The sequence below is a fragment of the Athene cunicularia genome, assembly GCF_003259725.1.
Source record: "Athene cunicularia isolate RWA chromosome 1 unlocalized genomic scaffold, athCun1 chr1_part1, whole genome shotgun sequence".
NCBI lineage: Eukaryota > Metazoa > Chordata > Aves > Strigiformes > Strigidae > Athene > Athene cunicularia.
The window spans coordinates 24,704,123-24,725,059 of NW_020799091.1; the positions used below are offsets into that span (position 1 = coordinate 24,704,123).

Genomic DNA, 20,937 nt, shown 5'->3' on the forward strand with positions numbered 1-20,937 from the left:
AGTTTTCTACACATCTCTAGAAGTCTAGTAGATGTGAAATTTTTTGGCTTGCACAGAGCCGAAGACACTGACTATGCAATACAGCTTAAGGAAATATATTTACTTTAATTCTTTCAGTAACCTTTCATCAATGAGGTAGACATCTAAACAGCCCAGAAGCTCCTGAAGGAGGGAGAGGTCTTTTACATGGCTCGTGTCACCAAGGAAGACATGAGAGCACAGGTCTAATGATATTTCCCTGAAATAACGGTAGTGTGCTTTCCCTGCTCTCCATGCCAGCAAAGCAGAGACATCTTTGGGGATAATACTGCTTTCCAAAGGATCAGTGAAATTTGAATACCATGTTTAAGTTAATTTACTAGGGATTTTTTTTCCTATACAAAAATACAAGAGAGCACTCTAACTAGGACTGTGTAAGTAAGTACAGCAGTTTATATCCTTGTTCTAAAAGAGGGAAGAGTTTTATGAAATAGATGCCTGACTTAACACAACTGCATTACACTGGACTTCACAGATAGAAGATATACAAAGAAAGTTCATGTTTCTTTAAACTGATTTTGACTGGTATGTTCCGTGCATAATAACATCATGGTCATAATGACATCATAGCGGTTTCTCTCAAGATTTAAAAAGACTACCTGGATGCCTCCACAGAAACCAGGGGCTATTTCTAACGGGAAAGGTCTGCAAACCACAGACCTGAAGTCACCTAAGATCTACTGGTATAAAAGCACACAGGTTTTTCTCAGGGTGTCCCTGACAGTGTCTGAGCATTACCGGTCTTGCAATTCAGACAACTGTAATTCTGGAAGCAGCAGGATATGAGACTGACCTATCTGTCACCAAAAAAAAAAACCCAAACAAAAAAAACCAAACACGCAAAAAGGTTACTTTTTTTTTTTTTCTTACTATTGTGGTTCCTAAATTAGGAATATTCTTTGTAACAATAAAAGTATTTGCAAATCAAACATGTGTTTTCCTTAGAGGATTATGTACATTGATTACATTATTGTATTAGTCAGTCTCTGGGAAAACAGATGACTCCCCGAATTTTCTCAGATGGCTTTGTCTGCATTTGCTGAATAATATTTATCTTCCATACAGAATTGTATCTATCTTCCTTTATCACATTACCTATGAAGCATTATCTAAATCTCAGTTGTAAGAACTATGAGGTTGAAAGATTGTGATAAAGTAGTAAAATAAATTCAAAGAGAAAATAAAGACAAAACACTAAGAAAGATCTTGCAAAAAAGGAGTTCCACCAAACACAAGACTGTTTCTTATGGTATATGAAATTCAGGCTGAAATTAAGTTTTATGCTACATATTACTGCAGCTTTATTATCATTTTGTTATCTCTTATTTTCAGTATTAAGAATTTAAAGAATAAAAATATCTTCTTTCCGAAACCAATTTAGGTGATAAAGTTTTGACTTAATTAGCATGATATGGAAACCTGCCCTCTACTCTGGTTGTAAACTTTTGAAAACATATCTTCTTACCACTTTCATCCAGCAAGAAATCATCCTGGTAACGGAACTTTTCTGGTCCACATGCAATAAAAATGTCATCATCACCAAAGAAATCCTGAAGGCACATCACCTACAAGCAAGAAGAAAAGGAAGGCATTGTATGAAATACCTCATCATCAGAATTGTAAGAACAATAAATCCCTCTTTGTCTCCATCTGCATGAAAACTCTTCACTTTTAATGGAATCAACAGGGCTTCACCTCCAGATAAATTTCAAAGCTGTGCTCTGACCATCTGTTACAAGTGAGAAACACTTTCATGGACACTGCAGGAAGAGAGAGATAAGATAAAAAGCCTTAGCTGTCACATTCATTAGATGATGCATCAGTGAGGTATGAGGTAAATGCCTTTTGTTTATGCACAAGATACCATTCAGTAGTTAGTGGATAATTAATTTGCCTTTGAGCCCACTCTCTATCCTTTGACTGCAATGAAACAAGGTTACAGCTGTGTATGCAGAATGAAATGTAGTTATTTCAGTAAAATCTCCCTAACAGGGAATCAAACTCATATAGGTGAACTGAGTCTCCATCACACACTCTTCCCCTTTGCCAGCAGAGTCGATGTGAAGTCTCTTCAAAGGCACCAAGGTGAACAATCAGGTGAGCTGGGAATAATTCTTCTCATACTGAGTAAAAGGATAATCTCTTCTCCTCCCAGATATGAGTAGTCAGAAAAACGTTGGTGTAGTTTTATGTCCATACATGAGATTTCTGAGGAGATCTTATTGCAGCCTTTCAATATTTAAAGGGGCTTATAGGGAAGATGTGAATAAACTTTTTAGCAGGGCTTGTTGTGATAGGATAAGGGGTAATGGTTTTAAACTATATATAAGATACAAGGATGGAGTTTTTTACAATGAAGGTGGTGAGACACTGGCACAGGTTGCCCAGAGAGATTATAGATGTCTCATCCCTGGAAGCTCAGAGCCCCGTCCAACCTGATTTAGCTGAAGAGGTCCTTGCTCATCGCAGAGGGGTTGGACTAGATGATCTTTAAAGGTCAAACTATTATATATATATTCCAACCCAAACTATTATATGATTGTATGATTTCTTTACAACAGCTCTTAGTTCACAAGGCACTACTGAACAGTTTAATATTTCCATTCATATGATTATTTTTACCAATATTCTTGAAGAAAAATCATTAACATTCCAAAAACCTGGCTTTGGACTTACTGATCCAGTTTTGACAAATTTTAAAAACAAATTAGATATCTGACTACCTCTGTAAAAAACAAAGACACTTGGTAAATTCTGTTCCTGCTTCACATTTAGAAGATTTTAAAAGGCTATGTTTGCTTATTTTTTATATGTTTTGTAATGAAGTAGTGCACTGATGTTTGAACAGGATAATTTCAGAAATAGAGTTTCAAGTCTACAGACAGAAAAGTAACACATAAAGAATCTCTACAAACTGACAAAATAGTTGAGAGCACCTGAACCAGACCACCAGCCTCACACCAATCAGTGAGAGGGAAAGTCAGCATTTAAAGCCTACAAAAACACAAGAATTAACTAATAAGATTTTATGAGACTATGGCATAAAAAAATAAGCACCCCTCCAATCTGCAGCGACTGGTGACTAGGGGTTATAAAATTCATCTCATGCTTCCCAGAAACATGCCTGAAGGCTTCAGTATCTACAACAGTTATGAGCCTCTATGCTAGAAAAACCTTAAGGAAGAAAAACAGTGGTACATGTTGTGACTTGCTTGCAGAATAAGATTTGTCATTAAAACTATTTTAAAGGTAGAGCAGTAGCAAATGAAAAAATAGGAAATAGAGAGAAAAAAAGCAAGATGAAATAAATACCCCAAACAGGACAAATGTACTCCCCAAATTAACCTTTCTTAAGCAATGCACATAATTTTAAATTCAGGTCCACCACAACCCTATTCCTATCACCACTGTCATCTTAACACTACACAGTACCTGAACACCAGCATCAAAAATGTAAATATTTGACGGAGCTTTTTACCATGTTCCTACTCAGTTTATGTTCTATTAGTGTATCAGCCTCAGCAACCTTTATATAAACTCATTTACTTCCCATCATTTTTTTTTGGTCCACAAGACATATCCTGCCTGTCTTCCCACCCCATACTCCCACCAAGCTTCAAACATCTCTTCCCTTCAGTCAAGTTCCTCTGAAATTGCCACCTCTCCCACAGAATGTACAAAACTACTAATTTGCAGAATGACATGAAAAATCTTGTGATTTCCTGTTTGCTTCCCAAGTTTGACACACTTCTGGGGAGTGATAACCTTTACATTTGTGTTTATACTAAGCACACTATTAGAATTGAATGAATAATAAGCAACCCTAGGCACAAAGTTGAATTATTTTGACAACAATCATGAATGAAAATTAAATTCATATTTGAATCCAAAAATTGTAGGGATTTAATAAAACTCAAAAATGCTTGTCTCTGCCCAGTTAAGAGGGTGTCATTCAAGCCTAAACAAGACATTAAAATTGAGGTAGCAACACATAACCAGGCTCAATTACACCAATATTTAAAGCATCTTGGCTTCATCAGTGCAATTTATATGCAAATAAAGAAAACAGGATTAGCACAATAGAAAAATAATTTGTACTTAAATATCCTTTGTTTTAATCAAACTTTACATTGACAACATAAAGTGTTCTTATGCTTGCCTCTTATCTCCAGACTCTCAGTTTCCTACTCTAACTAAAACTACATAAACTTCCTACAGCTTTTCTTGCCTCCCGAGATTTTATTAATTTGGGAATTGTAATTCTAGCTCCTAGAATGCAGGAGCGTAAATTCCCTCCAAATCCATCCGGCTACAGACTAACTTCTCTTCAGGCTTCCAGTATCTTTTTATATTATTTACTGGAAGCTTTGTGATGTCCTTCACTGTCTGCATTTCCCATCCTTTCTGTCTCAGCATTCCTGATCCACTCCAGTCCCCAGCTCACACTCCTCAGAAGTTACTCTGACCCGCCTTTCCAGAAGGCATCTAACAAATACACAGCACCCCCCCTCCAGGCTTTTTCGAAGGAAATCTGCAAGCACTTTCTTATTCGCACTCAGTCATCAGCTAAGCAACAGGACCTGCTTTTTATTACACATTTTCACTTCTGGAGAACACAGCTCCTCAAAAGTTATGGTTTAGAAGATCAAGGATTTGTATCACCTGTACTGGACTGTACCAGTGCTTAAAAGGCCAGTGTGCTCTATTGCATGTGATCAGATTTGAAATTAATAAATTTTTAAAATAGCGAATTACAAAAGCCTCTGTTAACATTTTTGTTGTTTTGAAATCACAAAATCCATCTTTTCCTCTTTCACAAATAAGTTTTTATCTTCCATATTCCATGAGGGTGTTTTTCACAGTAGGGAAAACAAAGTCCATGCAGGAGCAGTCAAATATACTCCTTAAGAGAAAAGAAACTGAAAAAAATAAATGTTTTCTACCATACACCTGGTAATAAATATATTGTGACATTTGTAAACAAAAAACTTTCTGGCGAAGAGGTGATATTTAAAGTTAATGGTGTCTCTCTTACACTCCTGTAGGGGAATGATGTTACTAGAGACCAGGGAGTCTCAGGCATTACAATCCTTTGCATCGGTGGCAAGAAAAACAACAAGCAACAGCAAAGAAAATCGATCACTAGTACAGGCTTCGGGCTATATGCAAGTCACATAAAAAAGACTACCTGACCTGTACATAGCTGATGCAAAACAGAGGAGAGGCAGAAGAATTTGTCATGCCTGAACTCACCTGAGCAAGTTGTACAGGCTGAAGCCTGACTCCCTCACAAACCCTTGTCGTAGTAAACAACTTAAGAATTCCAATGCCCTTCCAGGGGGAAACACAGGTGTCTGACTAGGAAGAACCCCAAATTATTTCTTATCTCAGCCGTTGCTGTGGCGCTTTCTCTAGAAGCTTAGAGGGGACACAGGGACCCAGCTGGACCAGGCACCCACAGCCTCCAGGGGAGCACGAAGCAGATCAGTTGAACTGCCCCAGGAGAACAGGGAACAGAGCGGCAAACTTGGCTGCCAGCCCAGCCTCAGGACTGACTTTGCACTATAGCACAGACACTATATGCACCTTAAAAATTACCTTCATTTTTCTTTCTTTTTTTAAACAGACAAGTACCTGGAACCAATGAGAAATCTCCTAACTGTTGCGAACCCTTTTGTTTTCCCTTGTCTGGCCCAAAACATTTAAGCTCTCAATATTCACCTCTTTGAAGTTGGTAACGTTATTATGAAGACCCTCTTTCTCATATCTACAAAAGATGTGAGAAATTATGCCTTATGTTTTGGAGCACAGATGACCAGAAAGTAAGAATAGCAGCTTGTAGAGCCATTACCTCTATTCTCTTACCTCTTGGTTTTATTCTCTTACCACAAGTGAGAAAGAGCAGTTGATAGTGGTGTGGAGGGTGCAGAGGGAGAGAGGGAGGGAAGGGGGAATGGAGGGGAAAGAGAGAGAAACGCAAAGGGAAGAGAGGGAGAGGGAGAAGAGGCAGGGAAGGAGGGAGGGAGGGACAGAATCAATCCTTTCTCTAAAAGTATGAAATGAAAGCTACAGATTAAATCACCTTTTCTAACTGTTGTATTCTAGCTAAAGTGTGATCAGGAACCTTTTTGAATTCACTTTTTAAAACAAGCACACACACAAAACAACCCAGAACAAAATTCTTTGCATATGTCAGTCACAGCAAATGGAATAATTTCCTATTGTTTTAAAGTTGAACACGTATCAAGTTAACACCAACTGTGTAATTTTTAAGTAAAAGTATTCAAAAACTCAAATTTTCCTCTGCATTCAGGAATAGTTCACAGCACCAGCACGGTATACCACCACCACCAGGATTACTAACTCTCACATTTTCATTAGTCTTCATAATGCTGGGTTCTTGGACAGAAAAGGAGGGGGATGTTCTGTGTGTTTGTCTTCTTTTAGTAACAACGACTTAATTAGACTCAAAAATGAAAGCTATTTTGGATGAGCAATGAGAAAACCTCAAGGTGGGGTGCCCTCGGGCATCAGGGCTATTGAAGAGATGGAAAGAAAAGTGAGGACAAAGAAATGAGGTGGTAAAACAAAAAAGAGGCAGAAGGTTTTAAGAAGAACTCAAATGATAAGTGGATATAGGGCTTTTCTAAAAAGAAAACGAGAAATTAAGGATGACAACAGGAAAACATGAGGCATAAGGAACGGAGGAGATGCGGGCTGCAAGGCAGGAGCACACACAGAGTGCTGGTGGGGAAAGAGCAGCCCAAAGGAGGTGGCAGGCAGAGTCAGTGGCAAGTACCTTCCAGAGTTCATCCTGTAGCCAGCCAGCTGGGAAGTTTTAAAGCTATTTTAAAGTAGCCTTTCTGAACCTGAAACAATCTCATGTTGAGTTTTGATTATCATTTCCCTGATGGTGAAAAAGACATTTAAAAGAAACCTTTATCCTTGGAAAAACCTGTGTTTACATGACTCATGATTTTAGGACTCTGACTCATTAATTTTGTGTCAAGTTTTATTACGGAACTGTTTTTCATTTTCCTGCTACTTTTGGTTCACTCAGCCTTAATGTTTAATTCCTAGGCAGGTCTCTTTAGTTCTTCATATGTTAAAGAAGCTCACTATACTTCTGTTCTACTATTTCTCTCTTCTTTTTTCCCTCTGACTGATTTTTCCAATAAAAGAAAGCCCCTCCTTGCTTTAAGATATGAGTTGATCTTTATTGATGGGTTTTCCCTCTGTTTTCCTCCTTAATGAAACTTTATTTTCCACTAACCACCACCTCTGCAGTACTTATTTTATCCATTTCCCCACACTTTGTCTGTTGCTTCAGGGAGGAACATGTCAGATTAGATCCTGAACTTATTTCACTGCCATCTACTACTGGCAGTCAGTAAGAAGTCTTGTGACAGCTATGGATTTTCCTAAGAGCTTACAAATCATAGAATCATCAAATAGTTTGGGTTGGAATGGACCTTTAAAGGTCATCTAGTCCAAGTCCCCTGCAATGAGCAGGGACATCTTAATTAGATCAGGTTGCTTAGAGCCTCGTTCAACCTGACCTTGAATATTTCCAGGGTTGGGGGATCTACTGCCTCTCTGGGCAACCCATCCCAATGTTTCACCACCCTCACTGTAAATAATGTCTTCCCTATACCTAGTCTAAACCTACTCTCTTTTAGTTTAAAACCATTACCTCTTGTATTACGGCAACAGACCCTCCAAAAAATTTTGTCCCCTTCTTCCTTATAGACCCCTTAGTACTGAAAGGCCACAGTAAGTTCTGCCTGAAGCCTCTTCTCCAGCTGAACCACCCCAACTCCCTCAAGCCTTTCTTCAGAGGAGAGATGTTCCACGCCCCTGATTATCTTTGTGGCCCTGCTCTGGACCCACTCCAACAGATTCACGTCTTTCCTGTGCTGACGACGCCAGAGCTGAACACAGTACTCAGGGTGGGGTCTCCCCAGAACAGTAGAGGGCAAGAATCACCTCTCTCAACCTGCTGGTCATGCTTCTTTTGATGCAGCCTAGGACATGGTTGGTCTTCTGAGCTATGAGCACACATTGCCAGCTCACGTCTAGCTTTTCACCCATCAGTACCCCCAAAGACCGAGACAAATTGTTTGTAAAAGTATTAACATAGTCTTGTCTAACTTCATAATCCTAGCAGAATTAGAGGAACGGAAAAGACCTTCTACATTACTACATTTATCTCCCAACCAGTATAGCGCTGCTTCCCATACTAGTTTTCCCAATGCTTTGTTCAGTTTTGTTAAATATTCCTTAGCATGTATAGCTTCCCTTAGCAGAAAGACCAGTAAAGAAAAACGTTACTCATTCAGAAGTGTTTCACGTCTTCAGAAAAACGACATATTAATCATTCCATACGGATGCAATTGTTTTTTAGGTCATTGCTGTGACACAAAAAATCCAAACACATCAAAAGGCTTTCAGGAAGGGGAAAGAAAAATATTCATTGTTTCTAAATAAATTTGATATCAAGCCTTTTTTTTTAAAAAAAATATTTTTGGAGGAAACTCAGCTGGCCTCATTCTGTGTGGACTATGGGATAATAGCAAGAAATATGCTTTCTGAGGGAAAGGAATTAGACCTCAACAGGAATTCACAGAACATCGCATTTGAATTTTTCCTTCAAGTTTAAGGCAAGTCTGTTTCCCTTCCTGTTGGCGCAGGCTCTGAGGCTTTTATTCATGCCCTTTCACATTTATCTGTTGTTATACACATGCCACTTCTTGAGATCTGGTCATCTACAAAAAATATAACTTATCATCAGCATATATGTACTTCCTTTCTCAGCTTCTGGTCCAAGTTGTCTCCTCAGGTGGTAGCTTAGCCAAAGGCATTGGGAGGTATCTGCTACACATTTCTGAAGTTGAAGGATGCCTAATTCATTCTTTTCTGTCGGGGTGGAATCTCCATGGTGACAACTGCATCAAGCTGTGAGCACTCTTCAGTGAAGAAGAGAATTTTATCATGAGATTCTCATTACAAGAGTGCCCTCTGTAAATGAAGAGGAGATGTTACCAGAGGGGTTTCTGTAAATGAAGAGATGTTACTGTAGGGGTTCAAACTGGCTGAACCTAGTCTTTACTAACTGGCTTGTGAGGCCACATTGCAGATTAATGCCTCTGAAAGAGTATGTGTATCCCAAATCAGACTAACACAAGACACCAGCATAGTTAAAACATGAATTTTCATACTCAAACTCAGCAAAAATATCTTGCTCTCCTGCTGCCTCACATGAGCAGATGGGAAGCAACAGAGCACCCTTGGGCCTAGGGGAGTCATGCTTCACCCCATGAACACCTTCTGCCTCAGCTGCCTGTTGATCAGCACTGACTCAGGACTGACCACTCTGTTTTGTTCCTTCTGCCACTAATTCTGAGGTTGCTCTATTTTTTTAATTGTTGAAGATACAGTATCAGTCTAATTCTACAAGTTGTGTATTTACCAACATCCATTCTGTGTTATACACATCTCAGCCTTCACGATCTTTATTCAGCTAAGACTTCGCAAATAAATCACTAGGAATGAAGTATCTGTTTTCATGAGTTAAAATAATTTCTGTCTTGGTCAGTAAGAGCTTTTCATAAGGACAAGAAAACCCTTCCACACTATGCTTTATATACTAATCTTAATATCCTCTGTTTTGTTTTTCTATGTTGCACTAAATGATGGCACACATAAAAGAAAATCAATCTAAATTAAGATCCTAGGTTTTGAAATTGTGCCATCATCACCTTTTTGAGGAATGTATTTAATTTGTGACAGATTTTTAAAAAAACTTTAAAATTAATCCTCTAAAGTTCAGATAGAGACAAGAGAAACTTGGCAGTTCTAATACACTGAAACTGCTATACCTTGGCCTGAAACATGAGGTGAGACCTGAACAATTTCTCTGTTAGATTAAAACTGATTTAGCAGACAAGCTTCTTTATTACAGAATTTGAGGAGAGCATGGGATATTTCCCAACAGGGAACCCACGGGCTTAGGCATTAATGCAATGCTGACAAGCACTAGTATTCAGTATAATGAAAGGTTTCTCTGTGGGAACCACTAACATGGCCTGTTCAAACTTCTGTCAAAAATTGCTTCACGGCAGACAAGATAAAAGCAGCAAGAACATGGCTCCTATCCACACCCAAAAATTACTCCTCAAATGTTACCTTACTTCAACAGCTGCACCATTATACAATTGTGCTGACTAGCCAGTGTGGAGCAAGACAGCACACATTCACATGGGAAGGAGGAAACGTGGAGACAGCATCATCAAGCCTGAAGTGGGCATCTCCTTCTTTTACCTACTTTTTCATTTCCTGAATCAAATACAAAATTGCTGCCCTACAGTTTTCTAACCAGCTCACTGCTTGTTTCATACCCTCACTCCACTATTCAAACCCTTCAGTGAAGTAAAATTTCATTTCCATCTGCATCTCTTTCTTCCAAAAGTCTCTAACGCTGATGCCTGTTCTTGCACCCACCTCTAACTTCAAACACTACCGCTGCCCTCTCACTTCAGTTCTCTCTTCTAGACTCAGCCCTCTACACCACACGCCACAACAATGTATCTTGCCCAAGGCAATTCCCATTTCCTTTCTACCAGACTCCATTTTCTCTCCTACATACAAATTCTTTGAGCACACTATTTTCATTAATTCCATACCCTGGCTACAATAGCAACACAATGTAATTTTCCTCCCACATTTTCCTCTTCAGCATCCTCTAAAAAGCACCACAGGCATTAAGTTGTGGCTCTTTACAATCTCTCCATCAATCCAATAAGGACAACATTTGCAAATTCAGGAGCAGCCTCCTCATGAAATCCTTTTTCCTCATTCTCAGTTTAACACCAACTTATCAGAGCCACACAATTACTGTGGAAACCTCCCTTCTGGTTTTCATGGTACCATATTTAGTTATTCTCCTGTTCGCAAAGACTGAAGTCAATGAATTTCTTTGCAGTTTCAAACCACTCTTTCATTTCTGAAGTGGCTTAGTCTTCGTCTCCTTCCTCTTATTCTGTACTATGTTCTTGATTACAGTCATCAGAAAACTCTACGGGTTCTGTATTTCTGACTTCAGAGCCTAAAATATAAACTGTAAAACCACAAACTCCCCAAGTCCATAATCTTATTGTGTTCCTCTTTCTCTTTACATCCTAAATTTAGGATAATATTTCGCTCCTTAACTCTGTATATAAAAGGGGTCTCAAATACTTTGCTACTATTATTGAAATCTCAAGTCAGTATAGATCTTTTAACTATCCAGCTCCTGCCTTGTAGCAACTAAGAGTAGGCATTTCAGAGGACTATTTCAGGTCTTGCAGTTATCAGATGTGAGGTTAACACCTTTACTAGCTTCACCTAACCCTCTAACAGCTGAAGACCAGTGAAGCATGAGCTTTTGCCCTTGCAAAACTGGAGTGCATTGCAGGTTCATGTTATCTACAGAAAAACACAACTCTCAGTAGAGTTTCTTCAGAGCCTCTTTTATTTCTGCAATATTTGTTTTGAGAGTGACTATCATACACAACTTAGATCAGGGAAACCTGGATCTGTACAGTTTACATAGCAAGCAATAGTTTTTCATTGTTTGGTACATTTTCTATTTATATTTTATCTTTATTTGGTTGCCAATAAGGCATGAGATGAACTGATGAAGGAGAGCATCACAGTAAGAACATCACACTGGTACTTCTTTATATGGATACTCAAGGTCCCATAACTTGCTCAACTCTAAAGCAACATTCCAGGACTATAAATAGTTTAAAAATTCAGCACAGCAAGTTTTAACTCTGTTCCTTTTGTGGCTTAAAAATTTTTATTGTTTGGCATTTCCTACAAAATGAGAATTTGCATTTCCATCCAGGTATATCCTATGTATTGACTGGAATTACCTTGCGGCATTGGCTAGTCCTTAAACTACTGTAAAGTCTCTAGCAAATCACAAAGAGCGACAAACAAGCAATGACTTGAGTACAACAAGTCACATAATGCTTGAACCAACTCCCCCAAAGAGTCAACGGAAAGGAAGACATTGGCTCCAAGTTCTGAATCAGAGCTGTATCCTAGCGTTTTGTTGTCCAACACGTGGCCCATTCCATATTCCTGGAAGACAAGAGGCTGCTAGAGCATAAAGCAAGGCAAAAGCAGCTGTAAGGCAAAAGTCCTCTACTGCCTGCCCCAGGGTGACAGAGAAAGCAGGATCAGGCATCATTATTGCCTCTTGTATTTCTCCTGAGAAAGGACAGAGACATGCTTTCTGACCCCAGCAGCTCTGCTCAGTAACACCTACTGGAAGCAGCAGCTGGCCATGTGCCTGTACGTTGTGGCACAAGTCAGAAATACTCCCATATCCAGGGAAAGCCAACACCACAGATGTCATCTCAAAAATAAATGTATTATTATTAATAATATTATTAATCATTATATTTAAATTAGTATTTTGATTATATTAAGGGCTTTTTTAATAAAGAAGACAAAAGATAAAGCTGAATTACCAAATAGATTATTCAAGCAAATAAGCAGAAAGGCATACTTATGAGCAATATAAAGACTGCAGCAATTTCTAATCAGTGTTTTTGGAAAAGAAACAGGAAAGTGAACCTTCAGGTTCAGAAGTCCAGTTGGATTAAGAAGTGGGATGTCCATCTGTCACAAGCACATCCCCAAGCATTTTTTTTCCCTGTCAAATACACAATGCATATTCCTACACCACAATTAAGAGAGACATAGCTTCACAGTCCCAGAGCCCTGACAATCTTGCTCATAAAAGTTAAACACAGGCCAGCTAAACATTTTGCCTAAATAATGAATCACCTGGCCACATCAACTACAGTCTTTGTTTGCATCAAAGGAAACAGAATCCTGCTAGTCACCGTAAAATATGCTCCTGTTAATCCCATGGCAATTGCACAACAGATCAGCATGCTTGTCATGGACAATTCAAACAGCAGAACAAAGTTCGTAGAGGGACAGAGAAGAAAAAACTCCTCGCACATTTAAAATAAATCAGTGTTAAAAAGAGGATGGCTTCTCAGAACAATCAAACATTAAGAGAATGGCTGATTTAACAGCAGAAGATATAATTAATGGGCCAGTGGAAAAACATTTGAGATTCTGATGGCAGAGTTCAACTACATCTGGACTTTTTTCTTCTCTGCCATATTCATGTATTTTCCTTTTTCAGCTGCAATACAACACTACCATTTAGTGGTCAGATGCACAAAGTGCAGAATCCAGCAGCCCTCCTGAATTTTTGTCCAAACAGGTAGCAACTATTTTAAGAGTAAATAGAGTACTCGTATAATGCTAAGAACCAGGAAATTAATATTACTCTAATATTACTACTCTATTCTAATCACTAAAGAAAATAGATTTTTTTGGATATTAGGTGTGTGAGTAAAGCCTTGTCAGAGATATTAAATTAGTTTCAAAGACTAGGCAAACAAAACAGAAACATTTGCAACTTATTACCAGGAAACCCATCATACTATCTCACACAGTTCTGTGGACTTCTGTTGACATGTATCTGAATTTCAGAATTTGTATCTTCAAGGGAAACCATTTATGCAACTATACAAGCTGGGTTTTGCTGAAAAAAATAAATGCAGTACTTGTGAGATATTTATTTCATGATTTTTACTGAATTCTAGCATTAAATACTCAGTAATAGAAAAATTAGGCACGGAGTATGTTGTCCATCATCTAATGAATGAGGAATCCTAAGGAAGCTTGTTCATCCACTTCCACTAGTATGGCTAATATCCTCTGTGTCAAAGATGGTGTTCGCTCTTACTTATTTGCCATTCAAATCATTGCACTCCTGCAACTGGACTTGAACAAAAGCTGCTGGTTTCAGAGCTGTCTCTTAAATGATCTTAAGCACTTGTCAGTATATTCTTCAAAAAGCAGCAATACTTGAGAACTTGTTGGCCGAAGAAGGCCTTTGTATGACAAAACCTCTTAGGAATGAAAAACCTACAATTTGAAGGCCACGTAGTAGAAAACCCATGTGGGTTTTTGATCATCAATCATGTTACAAGTGAAAATGATTTTTTTTCATTGGTTGGGATAATATTACTTTTTAGAATACCATGCCAGATATATTCAAAAATTAAAATCCACAGCTTTGTTATGTTTGCAATCAACAGCAGAGCACTGGAATACATTCGCATGTCTGTGTGTAAAATTTCTAAAATAAGCCAGAACAATCAATCAGGAATTTTCATTGTTCATATTTCATGACAAATTTTAGCTGATGATTAATCCTATACTTCTAGTTGCTTAGAGCAGGTAAATGAGGGGGCAGAAACCAGCTAGGTAAAATGAATTAATTCAAAAGAAAAATGTAGTCAGGTGCCAATTTCTGCAAATTATAATTACAGGTTTAGAGACAAGAAGGAAATGTCTTTTTAAAGTGCAAATATAAATATTTTTTAGGGTAAGCTTCTAGTGCTAGAAGAAATTAAACACTATACTCAGTCATGCTCACTGTGTTTAATAAATGAATTACATTGGCTCATTTCCCCTTAAGGCAATTAGTGGGTCTGCTATTTCTGAAGTAGTGTTAATGTGTTTCCCCCAAAATCTTGCAAACTTGGCTTTCATTCATAAATCTCAAAAATAAGGAGCACATGATCAATTTTTCTCAAAATGTGCTTTTTCCAAATACCTGCAGATCAGTAAAGTGTTCTGATCAAAATCACTCTTTGAATTCAGTACAATTTTTCAACCAAAGGGTCTCTCCTCATTTTATCTGAAAGTGTACAATACTGTTGTTTCCATTTTCCATTAAGAGACTTCTCAAACACATTCTATAAGACAAGTATGAGTATGAGTCCTTAAATTAACTCTGAGAGCAGAAGAACTGGATTCACTTTTCACCACAGTCCACTACGTATTTTTCTAAATAGCTTTTTTTTGCAAAATTCTGCTCAGCAGGAAGCTATGAGCTGGGTCCTGCTCTACTTGGCTGGCCAGATGCTGCTCTCTACCTTCCCAGCTGCAAATTGTGGCAGCAAGCTGCAGTCACTTTTTCAGACCCTGGGAGATGACACAGTCTTCTCCTGGAGACTATAGAAGACACCACTTATCCGGGAATTGGTCTGAATAAAATTTTCTAGTTGTCTGAATCCAAATCCAGATGGAAATCTTCAATTTGTAATTTTGCTTTAGATACTGCAAAATCCTCTATAACAGAAATTGTATTATATAAATCACTGACTGATACACGAAAAGGTCAAAGTTATAGTCTACACACCGTTATGAAAGCACCCAAGTTAGAGACTACCATGTCATCAGGTCCACCTGGTGGCATTCAAGGAGGCAGTTTCTGGAAAGCCCTCTAAAAACAAAGATTTCCTTTCATTTGGACTGGTGTTTGGATTCAGAGCAACCTGCCTCACAGTATGTATGTGTCAAATGTGGGAATATTTCTGGCTTTCTTGTTCTTGTGAGAGATCATGCACTGCAGAAGCAGGTAGAAACATGGAATTTGGAAGAGTTACTAATATCTGAATTGAACCTATCATACCTCATGCCTGCAGCAGCACCAAATTTCAACCAGTGATTCAAGTAGCAGATGGATTATGCAATAACATATAGCTACCAAAATATATTTAGAGATGGGAAACTTATCTTTCCTTCTTTGAAAGCATTTTAATTCCAAAATCCTAGTACTACAATGCAGGCATCACCTTAATGTCCATGTCACAATGTTCTCATGTTAGCTTACGGAATAATGGTGGACTCTGGTGATAATGCTGTAAACTGCATTTCTTTCAGGCATAATCATTAATAAAAAGTATGCGGGACAGCACTCCATTGTATACTGTCTGGAATGTAACTGAGATGTATGATGCCTTCTGGCTAGATACACATGCTAAGTTAAGGCTCAGCATGCAACACTGAAAAAGAGCGACATGGTTGACTTCTTAAAAAAAAAAATAAAAAAAGGAGGAAAAGGGAAAACAGATGTCAAGGTTTCAACAAGTTGTTGCACACTGCAGCTGGAACCAGTACAAAACCAACACAAGTATGCTGATAATGTAGCATTTCATGTAACGATAAGGGCAATAAAATAGCAGAAAATGCAAAACCTCAAATGGCTAAACACCTTCCTCAAATTCCAGAGGGTCAGTTGGGCTGAACAATAATAGTAATCCTTTCAATAACCAGATCAAATGATTCAACTCTTTCTGCTCAAGAAAAGTGAAAATTGAGAGATTCTCTTTCTTCTAAATGCAGAATATGGACAATAAATCTAAAGTCCAATCCAAACAGACATTCAGATGCATGCTGTCTCATCACCATCACTCTTGAAACTATTTGGCAATAGTTTCCATTATTACAACAGATGTTAACAAGATGGATAGAGAGCATGTTAAATAAACATTAAAATTAATATATAAGTATCTATCTAGCAAAGCCACTGTTCAAATTATATGCTTCCTCAAGAGCATTTATTGGGAAATTAATCAGAGAATTTGTCTTGCTAGTAATTGCTATAAATTCAAGGTAATTCCATTAACTAAGACTGTGTCCTTCAGAAAAATTACTAAGCAACGTAAATAGGGTCTACATGTGCAATCCATAACTGGACTTTGGTGAAGTGATTCTTGTAACTGGAAAGCTGTTTTCACTGGGCTTTGGTTCCTTAGGACTGAGCAGTAAAACTAGGAAATGTGCAGAGAGAATCTAACTTACAAAAAAATTTACAATGTGAAAGAGTTCAAAAGCTTAACGATGAAGAAAAAGCAGACACAAGCAATAATCACAAAAATCTGGAATTTTAAGCCCAGCTCTGTGAATAGACACTTCGGTCAGAACAGTGTCTCCACTACGCAGGCAGGCTGGTTGTACACTGAACATGGAGATTGCATTCATTGTAAATGTTTCTTACTGGAATGCAGAGACTATTGCTTGTGGGTCTTTCAGTACAGCAAGTTCAGGGACATCACTAAATCTAGTAAGTGAAAAACTAATAGAGTTTACAAATCCATGAATATGATGCGAACCATCAGGAATATAGCTGACATCAAAGAAAGCAAGCAAAAAACTCAGATTTGACACTCGGAAAAAGTATTTTACAAGAAGTGGTAGAGTCACAACTAACTACTCAAAGATTTGAAAATTAAAAAGAAACCTGCTAAGAGGTACCTAAACAAAAAGATGCAGTCAGTTAAAGTATGAAATAAATCCAGGCCAGCAAAACACAGAATAAATTAACATAGCAATGGGAAGTGAAGAGAAGCTTTCTCAAGCACATCAGAAAGTTCTAGCACAATGACACATAAAACAATTCCTTCAAAATCCCTTCTATTTTCCTAGGGAAAAAAAAAAAAAACCTGTAACCTTAATCTCAGCTGTAAATTGTGAAATGAGGTATTTTTTATTAATAATAGATATCCAAAGTTTTAAATTTTAAGAATAAAATTATTAGAATATACTGGTACCAATACCAATATTGTTAAAATATCCTTGTTGCCTAAGAAAATGTAAAGGAAAAATTTTGGCTGCCATAAAAAACTCTCGCATTCATCACTGACCTGACAGCTGCATATTTATAGATTCCACAAGCAAAGAGCATTGCATTCATGCTTAATTACTAGAAAGTTCATCCTCATCTGTGCACCTTTAGGGTGACTTATTTTAAGCTGCAGCAGAGCTTAGAGGAAACATGTGGAGATGTAATAACTGCCAAAGGAATTTGGAAGTGTTTTGATTCTTTTTGACATAATAAGATATATCAAACTGACACCCTGATGCAGATGCACATCTCTGCTGGCTGTGCATCACTTACATGCAATACGAGTACCAAAAATACTTGCCAGATGCGCCTGGAAATAATATGCAATTTAACTTGCATTTGAAGAAAACTGACTCAAAAACCAAATGAAATCAAAAAGATGAAGCAATCTCTGCTCAGGCACTGCAGCCCCAAAGAACTTTGTCTGGGGCCAAAGAACTTTAATGGGAGTCCCAGAAGCCCATCAAACCATACAGCACTTCAGCTGTTCCTTACTCACAGTCTTTTGACTTGTATCACCTATGTTCTGATTCTACTACCTATTATGAACCCAAAGCTAATAGCATTCAGTTAAAAATTCTTTACTTTTGAGATCCTGCACCTTTTAGTGAATGATGCGATAAAGAAACATGAAAGAAGTCAGGCTACAAAACGAAGGAGAATTTAGTGCGTTTGTGATTCAGGAGGCTGCTAGGCACAGATCACTTTGAGAGAGAAAGATACAAGAACAGAAAACAGCACCATGTTGGGAAGGGAAACTTGCACTCAAAGCAATTTCACCTGTGATAGATAATGCCCTGCTGCATTTCTGAATTCCCATTTCACTCACTGACACTCTTCTGCAGCACAAAGGGCCAGATCCCCAGGAGGACAGCTGATCTCCACACTGCACACACGCTCAGCGTTTGCATCCAGAACAACTCGGGAAACTGAATTAAAATCATATACGTTTCTTTACACATCCCATGTGCACCAATATCAACAGATATAAAGATCCCAGGATACAATTTGTAATTGTCAACATTACGAACCAAAAAATGTCTGGCTTGTAAGAAAAAAAATACAAACCACATGAAGGTTTGTCCAAACTGGTGATCTCCTAAGTTTAGGTATGTCTGTGAAATGTCATAGTCTGAATCTCTCTCCTGTGCTTGTATATGGTTTTGTTGTTGTTGGGTTTGGGGGGCTTTTTTTGTTAACCGAGAAACTGTAAGAATAGAGTTGCCAGTTCAGAAGCAAAATGAGGAAAAGGTAAGTATCTTGACCACCTGAGAGCAAAGATGGAGCTGTGGCTACACTAACTGTCAAAGCTGGATCATTTGTGCAGGATTAAAAAAAAAATAATTATCAAGTCAGACAAAAGCAGCAAGAAGGAACTGACTACACAGCTCACAGATGGTGACACACTCTGATGGGGATGGAAGTAATTATGAGCCAGTCTTAGTCCTGGGACTCTTCAAGGAGTCCTTGAATGATATTCACAAACATTAGGTAGGAGACAGGGGAAAAGCACTCTCACTTATATTAATGGCAAGGCTCCAATTACTCCAACTGGCTTCATTAGTTTGGAATTGTTGTTAATTGCTTTCATCAAGCACAGGTAATACTTCAGAAAAAAATATGAGATGCTTTTCTTTCTTAAGAGATACCACAGTAACAACTTGATATTTGAATCCAAACTTTAACTCTTTTTGTCTCTTAAAGGAAACCATGAAAAAGGGGAATATGAACACAGAAAAATCAGTTTCACAGCTATGCTTGAAGTGCGCTGCCAAACGTTCAAGGGCACTCGGCATAGTAACTCTTCTCAATGTATATTAGGCAGCAACGTATGAGATGCATTTGTTTTGTATTAACTACGTAATTACAGTTTTCTAGCAAATTTTTAACAGGCAACAGACTCGCTCAGCCAAAAATACCTCAAACATACACCCTTACTTGAGCTTTCCCCATCATTTGAAATCAAGTTAACTCTTTCAATCCTCAAGATATTTCTATCTATCGCTTTGTATTTTTTATATTGGCTTTTGTTCAAGACGGTTAGCCTTTAGTATAACCCTTTTTTGAAGAAGTCAAGAGGCTGTGGGCATGTTTTCCCTTCTTATAATAAAAATGAACCTGAAAGAATACAAAATTCCTTTTGTCTGCTTCAGAGCAGTAACTTGGTATAGAAATAATCTACAAGGACCCAGAATAAGCTCTCAGTAGGAGCCAGATTTTAGCACCACCAGTGATGCGTCCTTATCAGGCCAGTGTTAGGACTCAGATAGGTGTTTCATGAGTCTTTTTACTTGGCAGTATATATCCTGCTATTATACACAGAGGGAATGTATTCCCAAAAGTTAAATTAATGAACAGAAAGTTCTTTGATGGAAAGAGACAAGAGTTTTAAAAAGGTGGTTCAAAGCAGGAGCAAAACTTTCAGCACTTGCCTTCAAGAGGTACCTCACTGCTGACAGTGTAGTAACTTAGTCTCAGTAAAAAACAGCCCTACTAGCTAACCTTCATAAATATACTCACTTGGCATGCATCGCTAACTGTCTAAAAGCTTCCTCAACCTACAAATTAATGCAGGAGAGGGACAAAATAGAGACACAGCAATGGAAAAGAAAGGAGCACTAATAGAGATTTGTAAGATATATCTAAAGATCCTCCAGACAAGATTAGAACTTGCCTCTGCAAATAGAAACTTGATCATGCAAGTAATGTATTAATTTCTTTCAAGTGACCCAAAAGCTGGTGGAAAAATATTCAAGAGGGGAAAAACTACCCACTGTTTGGAATGGCATAATGACTCAACCAACCTGAAGGCTCGGAAGAACATAAAGCTCTAAATTACTATCTGGGGCATCTTTTAAAATATTTCCTGTACAAAGACTATTATCTACCTTACTGAGTTCATTAGTGGCCACTTCAGAATGAATTCACTCTTGAGAAAGAGACGTCATCCTAATGGCAGGCCTTGCCTTCCCTCCTAACCAGCCCTGAATATTCAGAGACCTGAATACTGCTTTTAAATGAGGCTAAATAGTTCCTTGCCCATCTGAAGTGGCTCCAGAGGTCTTCATTCAATTTTAATCAGCCAGTGCAGACTTCAAATGCTCTGCATACTCAGGCTCAGCCACAAATGACGAACTCGCTTGGTTTATCATGAGTTTACGTGAGTTTATTTAATGTTAAAAGTTAGCGTTCTTAAATTTGAGTATTTATTTGAAAGCAGTGATGCCTGTTGACAGCACCCTCAGAAATCGCAGGCGCACAGATGTACCGTACAAGAAAGGCTGGAGAGGAACGGAGCGGAGCGGAGCCCCCGGCGCCGCTGCCACCTCCCGCTTGCACACACGGGGGAG

General features: G+C 38.2%; 1 protein-coding gene across 3 annotated transcripts in view; it reads right to left on the minus strand.

Annotated features, from left to right (window-relative positions):
• The window catches only part of DCLK1 (doublecortin like kinase 1), a 252,542-nt gene that overhangs the window by 121,199 nt on the left and 110,406 nt on the right, over positions 1–20,937 (minus strand). For all 3 annotated transcript variants that reach the window (XM_026868658.1, XM_026868667.1, XM_026840939.1), the window contains exon 3: positions 1,505–1,604. In XM_026868658.1, the coding sequence (XP_026724459.1) occupies positions 1,505–1,604 (100 nt within the window). The remainder of the gene's footprint in view (positions 1–1,504; positions 1,605–20,937) is intronic.